This window comes from Micropterus salmoides, unplaced genomic scaffold (genome assembly GCF_014851395.1).
Source record: "Micropterus salmoides isolate LMB-PRFRI ecotype aquatic unplaced genomic scaffold, ASM1485139v1 Ms_hic_scaffold_4, whole genome shotgun sequence".
In the NCBI taxonomy this organism is placed as follows: domain Eukaryota; kingdom Metazoa; phylum Chordata; class Actinopteri; order Centrarchiformes; family Centrarchidae; genus Micropterus; species Micropterus salmoides.
Window position 1 is genome coordinate 24,488,578 of NW_024043372.1, and position 13,003 is coordinate 24,501,580.

The 13,003-nt window shown below is 39.3% G+C and overlaps 1 protein-coding gene across 1 annotated transcript; it reads left to right on the forward strand.

The window, feature by feature from the left end:
- The first annotated feature begins 401 nt into the window (after nucleotides 1-401).
- LOC119885838 (phosphatidylinositol 5-phosphate 4-kinase type-2 gamma-like) lies at nucleotides 402-7,790 on the forward strand. Its single transcript, XM_038696127.1, has 10 exons — nucleotides 402-663; nucleotides 766-863; nucleotides 1,809-1,905; nucleotides 2,528-2,677; nucleotides 3,893-4,039; nucleotides 4,590-4,628; nucleotides 6,162-6,275; nucleotides 6,348-6,597; nucleotides 6,715-6,818; nucleotides 6,948-7,790. The coding sequence occupies exons 1-10, from the start codon at nucleotides 514-516 to the stop codon at nucleotides 7,026-7,028; spliced, it is 1,230 nt and encodes a 409-aa protein (XP_038552055.1). The 5' UTR covers nucleotides 402-513; the 3' UTR covers nucleotides 7,029-7,790.
- The last annotated feature ends 5,213 nt before the right edge of the window (nucleotides 7,791-13,003 follow it).

The window sequence follows — 13,003 nt, forward strand, 5'->3', positions numbered from 1 at the left end:
AAGGGGTTTGTAATATGTTGCCCATCTCATTTAGATAAATGGAGGAAGTACACCTTATGAAAGTGGTTCTACACCTGAGCGTCAAGACCCCCCCATAGGGTCCCAAGATAAATCTGAGGGGTGATTAAGATGATTTACGTCATGTTACACTTCTCTTTTTTTCCAGAGAAATGCTGGATCATTTCAGCTCTTTGTGCCAATAGAAGAAGGGAACATGACTCTTTGGCTGAACTATTGAACTATAATTATTATAAGAAAAAGCAGTCACTCCTCACATGCACAAGATTAGTAAAGATTATTTCTGAGTGCAATGCTGATTCTGCGCCTGCTGTGATTTGCATTGTTGTTGCACTGAGCAGGAGGTGTCTGTGGGTTCACAGCGCCAGCAGGCTGCTGCTGCTGCTGCTGAGGCTCCACAAGGCGGACTTCAGGCTACTTTACATAAACAGGACGTCACAGATGCCAACTAAAACCTTGCACACAGACTGAGACACGGATAAGTGTGAAAGTGCGATGTCTTCCCCCGGTGCCACCCCCAACTCTCTGCATGCTTTGGCGCCCACATGGAAGACGAAGAAGAAACACTTTGTGCAGCAGAAAGTGGAGGTTTTCCGTGTCAGTGACCCCGTGTTTAGCGTGCTGATGTGGGGAGTCAACCATTCGGTGGGTATGTGTGCACTGCCTAATGTTGTAAGTCCACTGCATGTTTCTATTGGTCTGTGTGTGTGTATGCTTATTAATTATGAATCTATTGATCATGCCCAGATTAATGACCTGAGCCAGGTGCCCTTACCTGTCATGCTGCTTCCAGATGACTTCAAAGCCAGCACTAAGATCAAAGTCAACAACCACCTCTTCAACAAGTACTGTGCTCAACTCAACAGCCAGGAGCCTTCATCCTGCTTCCTGTCATTTGCACTGATTTATTTGCCTGCGTGTGTTTAAATTGCAGTCCACTTTAGAACAACACTGCTTTTCTACCCTAATAGATTTACCTCTAACAATAACTGTGAACCTATCCAAAAAGATGAAAGTAATCACAATGTAGCTTGTCTGGACAATGGTCTGCAGTATGCAATTTTATCAAGGCTATATGTAAAACTACTAGCCTATATACTAACATTGGTAATCCTGCATAACGTCCACCCAGTGGGCTGTTTTACTACCTTGTGTAAAAACGAACATTAATAACTTTCAGATAACAAGACAGAAAATAACAATATTCATAAATTCATCAGGAAATGTTGTGTGGATGTGTTTGAAAGAGCTTGTTTCAAAATAATACTTATTTATAAAAGCATTTTCTATGCTATTTCTAGGGGTAGAAAACTTGAGTAGATTTCAGTAATCCTTTAATCCTGTCAGGAATCCAGGTCGTGCAAAGAGGTGGGAAGAACAATAAAATATGTTTTCTCACCTTAAAGTGCTGCTACCTTGGCGAGGTTTTACTCAAGTGTTACTCGTCTTGCTTGATGTGGAAACCACAAAAAAAGAATTCAGTCAAATAGTTTGCACATAAGCAAAGATGCAATTGTCAATTTGGAAAATTACAAAAACTGTCAGACATCATGTTATCCTTTTGATCACATGATTTAAATATGTTAGTTTTGTGCACTGAAATGTTCTATTTGTTCACATTAAACTTAATTATCTAAAGTAGGGGACCTCTTTTAATATTTATTTAATAAAGCATTGGAAGACTGGTAGCTCTCAGTCAAGGGCAGTTCCTGATCAGATGCTGTGTGAAGAATGTTGCAGCTCTATTATTCTCATTTTACTATATGTATTCAAATGTTTTTGTTCCTCAGAGAGAATCTTCCAGGACAGTTCAAATTCAAAGAATATTGTCCACAGGTGTTCAGAAATCTGCGAGAGCGCTTCGGAATCGAGGACCAAGATTACCAGGTGTGATATAAAGTCCCTCGCAAATTAACATTTGATTGTGCAAAAAAACAAAGGAATGAAAAAAAAGGTGGACAAAAATGCTTTTATAAGATGAGGCAGGTAACAAGATGCTTGAAAAACTGCCACACAGACTTTCACAAAGACAGAATGTTTTTGTTGTTGTTTTTTATATATAAAAACCAGACACTTATCTGTATGCATTGGTCTGCTCCCTTCAAAATTTGCATTTCCTTGTGTGATATTTGCATGCACCAGCTGGCAGACGGAGTCCTCATCCACTGTGCTCAGGACACATTTGCTTAGCACACAATTACCGTAGGTGAGACTTACTGTATGTGCACTTTAAAGTGTGTGCTGGTGAAAGTTGTATTTCTGCACATCTACAAGAGTGATGCAAGAAATGTCTTCACCTTGTGTGTCAGTGCAAATCGTAATTTTTTTTATTTTTAAGACTAATCCAAAACACATCCACAACATAAATTTGCCTGTTTGTGTTTGAGATTCACATTATAATGTTGTAATGGATGTAAAATGTTTCACTGAGCAGATGTACTGTACGACTGATGTCACTTGTTGCCAGTGCTCAGAGATCCTTTCTCTTCTTTTCTTCTCTCGACAATAGGTGTCTCTGGCTCGCAGTCCTCCACTCAAAGATGAGGATGGGCAGTGCGTAGGGCTGCTGCTGACATCATACGACCGCACTTTGGTAGTAAAAGAAATCTCCAGTGAAGAGGTGGAGGAAATGCACAACATCCTCTCTGAGTATCACCAGGTAGGACTAACACAGCGAGAAAAACATCATCTTAACCCCACACTTTAGTGAGTTTGTCTATTAACCCCGGTCAGTAAAATCTGAACATGCATTCCATTAGTCACATATTTTCCTCTCGTTTTGTCCTGTGTCTTTTGTATACTGGGATAAAATGGGCTCTTTTTGTAATAACCCTGGTTGCCATGGCAAAGGTTTTACAACAACAAAGCTAAAAGATGAGTGTTTGAGTTTCAGAGAGTTTTTCTTCTACAAGTAATGGTACATGAAGAGATATCTTCTTTTGTACATTTAAAATTAGTTCATAAAAACATCTTATGTAAAGCAACAGACACACTTTCATGACACACTGTTTATACAGACATTTATGATGAGCAGACTGATGGGAAAAGCAGATTTAAAAGCAAAATGCACTCTCTAAAGACATTTAAGTACACAGAGAATCATATTTCACTTTACATGTTGGCGAAATAAACATTTGAGTTTTACTTATCAAGTATGAAGCATCAGGACAGTTTATTTATCATTAAATAAGGTCAAGAAGCTTTTGAAAACTCATCTCTTCCGAGAACACTTTCTCTTATAACAACTCTAACATGTACTTCCTGTGCTCTTCTTCTCCTATCTCCTTAAAATTCTCTTGTATTGATTGTGCTATCCATTAACTCTTGTTGCTTCCTCTAGGTATGTGTCCAATTGATGCCGTATGCGTTTATAGCTCTTACTAGTAGTCATTGCTGCTCTTACAGTATATTTTGCAACTTGTAGATCTCTTACTTTATTTCTGCTTGCATGTTGTTCCTTAAATGTAAGTCGCTTTGGATAAAAGTGTCTGCCAAATGAATAAAAGTAAATGTAATCGTGGTGCAGTGAAATATATTTACATTTGTTCTGTCCTAATATGCCTTTTTCATGGCAGACATTTTGACTTGCCATAGCAGAAAAAGCAGAAGCATTCTTGATAACATTAACAATGACTCTGTTCTAAGTGACCCAGTATGCCAAGACTGTGCCAGTGAGCTAGCATGCACAATACCAGGACCCTGAAACTGCTGTGCTGTTCTTCCTGTGGCATGTCAAAATGTCTTCTGTGAAAAAGGCCTGTGGAGTTGTAAACAAACATATTCAGTGTTACTCACTCTATCTGTCTGTCTGTCTATCTATCTATCTCCTTTATTGTATCATTCATTGTCTATATTCATTGCTGTTCTCTTCCAGCATATTGTCACCTGCCACGGCAATACGCTGCTCCCTCAGTTCCTGGCCATGTACAGAGTCACTGTGGAGAGCGAGGACACCTACCTGTTAGTTATGAGGAACATGTTCAGCCACAGACTGCATGTACACAGGAAATATGACCTCAAGGTAAATCCTGCAGGAGGCTCGTAGCTAATTGAGGATTCAGAGACTGTAATCACTACAGAGTACTTGTTGTTAATGACACCTGCAGTCTGGTGGATCATGTGTTGAAGCATCCATAGTGTCTCATTTTTCCATTGGAATGGAAAAACATTGGACATGTCATTGGACGTGTGGAAAAATAAAATTTCATTATATTAAATTCTTTCCACCAACTGATTTTCTTGAGTCTTGTCAAGAACCAAATGCTGCCCACATGAAGATAGGTTGTGCTAGAACATTTAAAGTCTCTTACTTGAAACACACTTTAATCTCACCCCATAATTTCACAAATGTTTAGCTTTCATGCCTTTAAGTAATGCCTGATACAAAACCACCTCAGTAGTAAACAGACTGTTGGATTCATGGCCATTCATGTATTATGTATGAAGACACTGACTTTCAGGGGCTTGTGACTGATAAAAAGCTTTGTGAAGTAATATGTGAATATGGTTTCTGTAGTATTTTGGCTAACAGTTACCTATTAGTGACTGTGGGGGTCTTTTTTATTTCTCAGGGGTCCCTTGTGTCTCGTGAAGCAAGTTTTAAAGAGAAGGTGAGCGCAAATTAAGGTAAAGGTTGTATGATGAGCCCTACTTTCAACTGTGTAGATTATTGGTAATTTACTAAAGTGATGCTGTCACATTTGTTAAATGGATGCCACAAACAGAAAAAAGTCATATATAATTCACATCAACCTGTTCTTTTTGATGTTATTTGACCCAGACTCATTGAAATGATGATGCACTAGATCCTGCAAGGGTAGTATCCACTGAGCTTGCTAACTTTAATTGTATGGTGACCTGGTCAGATATTTTGTAAAATAATGGAAATAAAGTTAAAAAAAAAATTATAATTGCACAGCTACCTCGTATAAGGTTGTCACCTAAGAGATACTCTAAGTTCTGTATTTCTTATACACTAAACTGGTTTTCTGCTCTACATGTGCTAATGCAGTCCCATAAAAATGCTGAATCCTACATTTCCTGTAATGTAGCTCCTCCACAGACATAAGTAAGCTCCTCCAGAGCCACACGAGACATTATACAACTCTATTCACCAGCTTGGTTGTTATCTTCTGCTGAAGAGTAAACTGACGTTCACGTGTAAAAATGAGTGGAATGCCCCTTTAACAACCCCCTGAACCACTTCAGTGCTTGTGATTCATATTTCTAAAAAAACAAAAATCCCAAACCTTAAGTGCCATGAGAGTAGTATCAATCTTTTAATCTAACTTTCGGCAAACGTAAGATTAATTGTATTTCTAACAATATCCAACTATTCTTCTAAAGTTTTTGCAAGTTAACCAGTCAACTCAGTCTTTGTGCATCATCCATGTTTAAGAAAATCGTTGTTTTTGTCCTACTAAACTAAAAACGACAACATTTACAAATCACAAAGTTTTAACATTAGGCTGTGAAATTCATAAGCCCACTAATTCTCCACTCTTAGTTATTTCACTAAAAGTAAAATATTGTAGGTAGCTCATAGAGGTGGCAGACCTTAAATGTTAAAAATCATGTAAAATTTGTTTTAAAAAAAATTGTGTTGAATAAACTTTTTTTTTCTTCATGTCTCACTTTCACACATGTAGCCTACTCACACCAAGTACAACCTGCTGTGTTGAGGGTCGAGCCTGAATTGATGTAGATGGAGTACTCTTTTCTCAAATCAAGATCAGATCACGAGTCTGCCTTTTAACCAAATCTGAGTTAATTCACCCACAACAGTTATAAATATATTTTATAAAAAAAAAAAAAAATCAATATTCTCCTGGGCAGACACTGTGGGATAACAAATAGGTCTGCCCTGGTAATTGAAAGTTTCCTGCATTGTGTAGTTGTTGTTGTTTGTGCACTGTGACAAATTTGATTTTAATATTAGATTTTTAGAAATGACAATGATATAAAAAGACAGAGAAGTAGCTGCTCTTTGGAAACCTTTGATCTTTCCAACTGTGTTGATTTCGGTTAATGTTATTTGAGTTTTATGTCACTGGAAGTAGGACTGAGTTTTAATGAAAAAAATGCCAATAAATATTGTGATTAGTTGGCTAAATGTAATGTAAACCTTCACTCTATTTTTCCAGGTGAAGGAGCTGCCCACATACAAAGATGTAGACTTCAGGAATAAAATGCAAAAAGTTTATGTGAGTGATGAGGAGAAGGAGAAGATCATGGACAAGCTCAACAGAGATACCGAGGTAAGGAAACAGTGTTGAAGTAGCATGCAGCCATTGTTTCCTGGACATAACTTGTGCGTCCTCTTGTTGCAGTTCCTGGTCCGTATGAGGATCATGGACTACAGCCTGCTGCTGGGCATCCATGATGTGGAGCGGGCTGAGAGGGAGGAGGAAGGGATGGAGTCGTCCGATAACGAGGAAGAGGAGGATGAAAATGACTTTGCTCCTGCTCCGATCTCCACCTCACCTGAGGGTATCAGTGGCTACATGAACTCCTTCAAACCCATGAGTCCCGGGGAGTTCAACCCTTATGTGGATGTGTACGCTATTCAGAGCGCTGTAGGTGAGTCCTGACAACTGAGATACTTCCACTGTAAAACACATGAACTTCATTTCCTGCTGGGCTACAGCAGATAGGATCAATGTTACTCACCAAATGTTGTGAATCGCTCCCATGTAGGTGCCCCCCACAGGGAGGTGTACTTTATGGGTCTGATTGACGTGCTGACACAGTACGACACCAAGAAGAAAGCTGCTCATGCTGCCAAAGCTGTCAAACACGGGGTGAGAGAGTGTTGTTTAAAGGGATCGGTTAGCCATGTGCAGCCTTTACACCTCTATCCTGCAAAGTCTAAAGGGTTGCTTTTCTTCTTCAGTCATCTGTGAACGACTGTGGCTGTGTGTGTTTTGCAGGCAGGAGCAGAAATCTCAACAGTTCACCCAGAGCAGTACGCTAAACGTTTCCGGGAGTTCATCGCTAAGATCTTTGCCTAGTTTAAGGATTCGGTCCAGGCTTCCCTCACTTCATTTAATACAAGAGGAGTCTCGCTATGCAATACTTACGTCATCACAAATCAACATCAGGAAGCACTGAAAATGGAACTGTTAGTTTCTAAATGATCTATGTGGTTTTTGAGCATTTACCCTCCATTTACCCTCTGTACTGCAAGATGCACTGTGCATTTCTTTTGAATAAAAAACTGGCATTTTGCAGATGAAGGAGGGAAAGTTTTCTTGGAGACTTGATGTTGCTAATCGGTTCTCTTTTGCGGTCACTTAAAGTTTCTGTAACACTGCTTTGATATTGCATGGCACCCAGTGATGCAGGATTACCAAAAAGATAACACATGAGGTGATGTTAGTAAGCACCTCTGAAAATCTATTCTTCCTAAAAGCCAGTGGGGGGTGGAGAGGATGAGAAAAATGTCAAAACATTTATTGTGGATGTGTCCAGTTTTCCTTCAATGGAAGTCTCACTCACAGCTGCTGGGGAGAAACATTTATGTAATGCTCTTATATATTCATTTGTGCTCTCTCTTTTCCCACCAGTGACAACACTTAGCAGAAGAAAACAAGTTGGGCAAATCAACAGGGTTTCTATTAGCAACAATGCAATGCACATCTCCTTCTCAAGTGTGAGCTATGAAATGTTGCCAAATGCAGATTTAAATAAATAGCACAAACATAACAAGATGAATGCTGCCTGACATCCCAATTTTTATGTGTGTTTTAAATTGAAAACTGAAATGAAAAATAGCATGTAATTATTACATAAATATTTAAAACCATTGGAAATGTTTTGTATGTATGTATTATGAATACATTTACATGCTATTAAAACTTAAAATCTTCCCAAAGAGAAACAAATATACCAGTTTCACTGTTTTGTTTTCCTTAACAGTAAAGAAATGCAAATTTTCCATTTTCTGTAAATATTTGTGTAAAACAAGCTGCTGCTGATGAAGTACCAATTGTTTTGTTTGTGTTTTGAAAGAAGCTGAAAAGTTTTACTTCTCCAGTAGTGCTGCTCAGTGTTCAGTATTTATTATATTACATGGCACTGCAATGTTGTGTCAGCTTCAGGGGATGCTACACACACACACACACACATACACACTTGCATCATCTCAAAGGCACCACAGCACACAAATTATTAAACCGTGAACTGATCAAAGAGCTTTTATGTCACATGCATGTAAATAGCTTGGATCCATCCTCATACTGTATATCACTTTACCTGCTTCTGAATGATATTAACTATTTAACAACACAACAACACCACCAAAGATATGTGACATCTCGCCTTGTTATATTTCTGACCTTTTAGTCCCATACGCACCAGCACGTACCTTGAGATCCTCGGGCAGAGGTCTGTTGTCTGTTCCAGAGTCTCGACTGAAAACTAAAGGGGACAGAGCGTTTTCTGTCAGGGCCCCGAGGAAATCAGGTCGGCTGAGTCGGTGAACTCTTTTAAGTCCCTTCTTAAAACATACTTTTATAGGAGAGCTTTTCCCGATCTTATTTGACTTTATTTTATCCCTTTTATTTTATTGTATTTTACTAATTTTATATTAAATTTTCATGCTCTTATCTTTTTTGTATTATTCTTTACACTTGTTAAAGCACTTTGTAACTTGTTTTTGAAAAGTGCTCTACAAATAAGGATTATTATTATATTATTATTATTATTATCTCCTCAACAAAGGCAACGTTCAGAGTACAGACCTTGTATTTTTTGGCTCATATGTGAGTCAGATCTGATTTTTTTTTTAAATCAATATGAACAGTGCAAGTCAAATGGAATTTGATCTTTTCCAGTTTGGATTTGGGCCACTTTCATATGTGCTCTAAATCAGATACAGATCAGATTTCTTTCATGCAACTCTGACGTCACTCTAGAGCAACCATCATAACAATTCTGCTTCATGTGCATGCTACTTGTCTGAATAGAAACAGTAGAGAGTTTTTGGGCTTAAATGCTCTGTACAGTGCCAGAAACTGTAATGAATGCAATGAAAAGGACACAAAGCTGTGAACATTTGTCATAAATTGAAGAGAAATACAGGAAATCAGGAGCATTGTCTCTGAAAGTAAACCAGAAGAGGGCAATGACAATCAGCAGGGTTAGCAAGTATGGGCCAACCTCTGTGGGTGTCGCTATTCATTCAACTTACACTGTAAATTTCCAGCTAAACTGGCGCTTATTGTTGACCCTTTTCTCTCTCTCTCTCTCGCCTGCCATTCACCTGTCTTGTGTGAGTTTTGCGTGCACGACATGCTGCTGACAACTGCATGCACGTCGCGGTTCCTCGCGGGTCTATTTCAAGTAGCTGGCTATTTAAAAACGATATAATATTCTTTGTGTGGTTCATCAACGGTGATAAATTTTCCCGCAAGGTGTGGACAACTCGGCACAACACCGGTGAAGCTGGGCCACCGCTCCCTCTCTTCAGCAAGTGTTCCTCCACTGCAATTACACACACACATGCTATGCCTACACATGCCACCATCGTCCCTGTGCCAAAAAAGTCTGCCATGTCAGGTCTGAAAGTAAACAGTCCTTACACCCATTCTGATTAAGTGCTTTAAGAGACTGGTTCTTCAGCACATAAAGATTAACATCCTAGTCGGCCTGGACCCTCACCAACAGATCCACAGACGATGCTGTCTCCACTGTCCTCCACTCAGCCTCACACAAGTGGAGAAGAACATCACCTACATCAGAATGTTGTTTGTGGATTTCAGCTCAGCATTCAACACAATCTCCCCCATGAAACCAATCAGCAGACACAGCACTCTGGGCTATAGTACAACACTCTGCAACTGGATATTGGACTTCATTACAAACAGACCCCAATCAATCAATCAATCAATCAATCAATCAATAAACATTTATTTCTATAGCGCTTTACAACAACCGTCAAGTATCCAAAGTGCTTCACATCATAAAATATAATAAAACAGCATATCATACAATAGATATATATAACAAAAAAAAGAAAAGAAAAGTTAAAAAGAAACAAGAAAAAGGAAATTGTCACGCCACTACTGCATATTAAAAGCCATTCTAAACAGGTGGGTTTTAATTTTAGACCTAAAAATAGTTTCATCTGCAATTGTGCGAATATCAGGGGGTAACTTGTTCCAGAGTCTCGGAGCAGCAACTGCAAACGCCTGATCACCCCATCGCTTATACTTCGACCTTGGGACTTCTAAAACCAATTGGTTTGAAGACCGTAACGACCGGCTGTGCTCACGCAGGGTTAAAATGTCAGTTAAGTACTCCGGGCCAGGCCATTTAGGGCCTTAAAAACGATCTCTACGAAATCTTAAAATTTATTCTATACAGCACTGGGAGCCAATGTAAAGTGTAGAGGACGGGAGTGATGTGAGCACGCCTAGATGTATTTGTTAAAAACCGAGCAGCAGCATTTTGCACAAGTTGAAGTCGTGAGATGAAGCTTTGATTTAATCCAACCTTGAACTAATAAAGGCATGAATCACTTTTTCTAGGTCATGCCTGTTAAGAAAAGGCTTAACTTTAGATAGAAGACGAAGCTGGAAAAAACTATTTTGACTACATTACTGATTTGCAAGTCAAATTTCATGTTGCAATCAAAAGTGCCCCCCAAATTTCTGACGGCAGGCTTAAGGTATGGAGCCAGAGCCCCCAAATTCACCGCTGAACCATTTGGGTTACCGAAGATGATACACTGAGTTTTTGCTTTGTTTAAATTAAGAAAATTTTGTGACAACCACATATTAATATCTTTAATACAACTAAGTAGGGAGTCTAGTGCAACACTAACATTCGGTTTTAAAGGCAAATAAATCTGCAAATCATCAGCATAACAGTGAAAGGACAGGTTGTGCTTTCCTATAATACTCCCTAACGGCAACATATATAAAGAAAACAAGATTGGGCCAAGAATTGAACCCTGGGGTACCCCACAAGAAAGAGGAGCAGCTCAGAAAGCAGTGTAAGCGAAACTGGTTTAAAATCCTCAAAAACAGCAGAACGCATAGGAGCAGCAGGTACAAACACGTTAAAATTAGCACTGCCGTTCTGCCTGACAGATGCTACTTTGTCAGTAAAATAGAAAAAGAAATTTCTCACATGTACTAATTGAAACCTCTGTCGGATCAGAGGTACATGGATTCAACACAGAGTTGATGGTATTAAATAAAAGTCTAGGTTCATTGCAACTGCTAGTTATGATCGAAAGAAGATGCATCTTCGACACCTTTACAGCCTTCTGGTATGCGGCTAGGCTGTCCCTTAATAGGCACAGTGATGTAAATAATTTGTCCTTCTTCCTCCTTCGTTCAGCTTGTCTACAATGTTGCCTAAGGGCCCTTATGGCGTCATTTAACCAGGGATCCACCTTAGGTTTAATAGCTTTAGTCCGAAAAGGGGCAATAGAGTCTAAAATTTCAGTGCTTGTGGAATGAAACACAGAGAGAACATTATCTGGGGAAAAAGGAGAGACCAGACCATTCATAGCATAAAACTGTGAGCCCATAAACGCAGAAGCAAACTCTACACCTAAAGAGGGTGTGATGCAGCGGCATCACACCAGCGGCAGACGGGTTTACTAGCGGGTGGTGGAACACTGAACTCAAATCTAATAGGGAAGTGATCTGAGATACCGGATTTTGTTATTTCCTCAAGTAAAACTGAAAGCCCATGTGAGATAATGAGGTCCAAAGCGTGGCCCAGTCAGTTCGGATTGGCGGACTGTCCTCCACTCTAGTGCTCAACTCCGGAGCGCCCCAGGGCTGTGTGCTCAGCCCCCTCCTGTTCACACTGTACACCCACGACTGCATCCCCCTACATGAAGAGAACTCTGCTGTGAAATTTCTTGACGACACCACCACCATCGGCCGGATTTCAAACAACGATGAAACTTCAACTAAGGATCATCTTAAGGAAAGTTTAATCAACATTATGTAGTAATTTTATCTGAGCTAAAAGAGCTGAAAAGATGCAAGACAGATGCCGAGCTGGCCTTCTTGCTGTTGTTGCACTTGCTTGATGTTTGGCTGTGTTTGCAAAAGTTTTCCACTCACTAGTTTATAAACAGATTTAATGTCATCATAACAAATGCATGTGTACAGCTGTCCTTATTTACGACAGCGGTGAATTAGCTCCAAAACAAAACATACCAAATCTTGCATAACGTTGCTTTAAGTAGACACAATTCCTGTGCCAAGTTCTTGTTACCTTTACAGAAGAGCAATAGAAAGCATCCTGACTGGAAACATCATCAACTGGCATGGGATGTGCACGGCCCAGGACAGAAGGGCAGTCTGCAGTGTGTAATTAAAACCGTCCTGAAGATCTTTGGTACTCATATACCAAGCAACTTCATCTCGTTATATACAGTATACCCTGTAATGAAAAGTGATAAATATATCGACCTTGTACTTTGTAATATCCATATTGAAGTGACTCTAGCAAGGGAATGTGAGTGAAAGCAAAATGTGATGGCATCCCAGATCCAACAGTACATGTGTTCCTCTAAAATGTATTCTCAGTGGTAAAGCATTTATGTCCTTATTTAGACCCTCTCCCCTGTCCCAGCCCTCCTGGCACACATTTCTGAATCTCCTTCTGAGATTTTCACGAGGATTTCACTTTTAGTAGGTGAGTGGACAAACAGGCAGTGGACGGACAAGAAGATTAAGAGAGACAAAGCATGTGACAGTAACTTTAAAATACAGACAAAATGCATTTTAGTAGTTTATACTGTTTGAAACTAGACAGATACGGCAAGAACTGGAGATAAACAGACACAGCAGCTGTGTCTGTTTGTAGCAGACTAATAGTAGACTATTTCAACATTATGTTAAATTCACCTGTGAAGTAACACATTTGTTTCTTTAAATGTTTTTATTTTATTTTGAGGTAAGTATTTGTATTCAACATACATATTCAAGAGCAAAGCACTGGTAAAAAATGTACAAGC

Coding starts and splice junctions, on each gene's coding strand:
- LOC119885838 (XM_038696127.1), top strand. CDS start 514: ATGTCTTCCCCCGGTGCCACCCCCAACTCTCTGCATGCTTTGGCGCCC. Junction 664..765: donor TGTGGGGAGTCAACCATTCG/GTGGGTATGTGT, acceptor GATCATGCCCAG/ATTAATGACCTGAGCCAGGT. Junction 1,906..2,527: donor TCGAGGACCAAGATTACCAG/GTGTGATATAAA, acceptor TCTCGACAATAG/GTGTCTCTGGCTCGCAGTCC.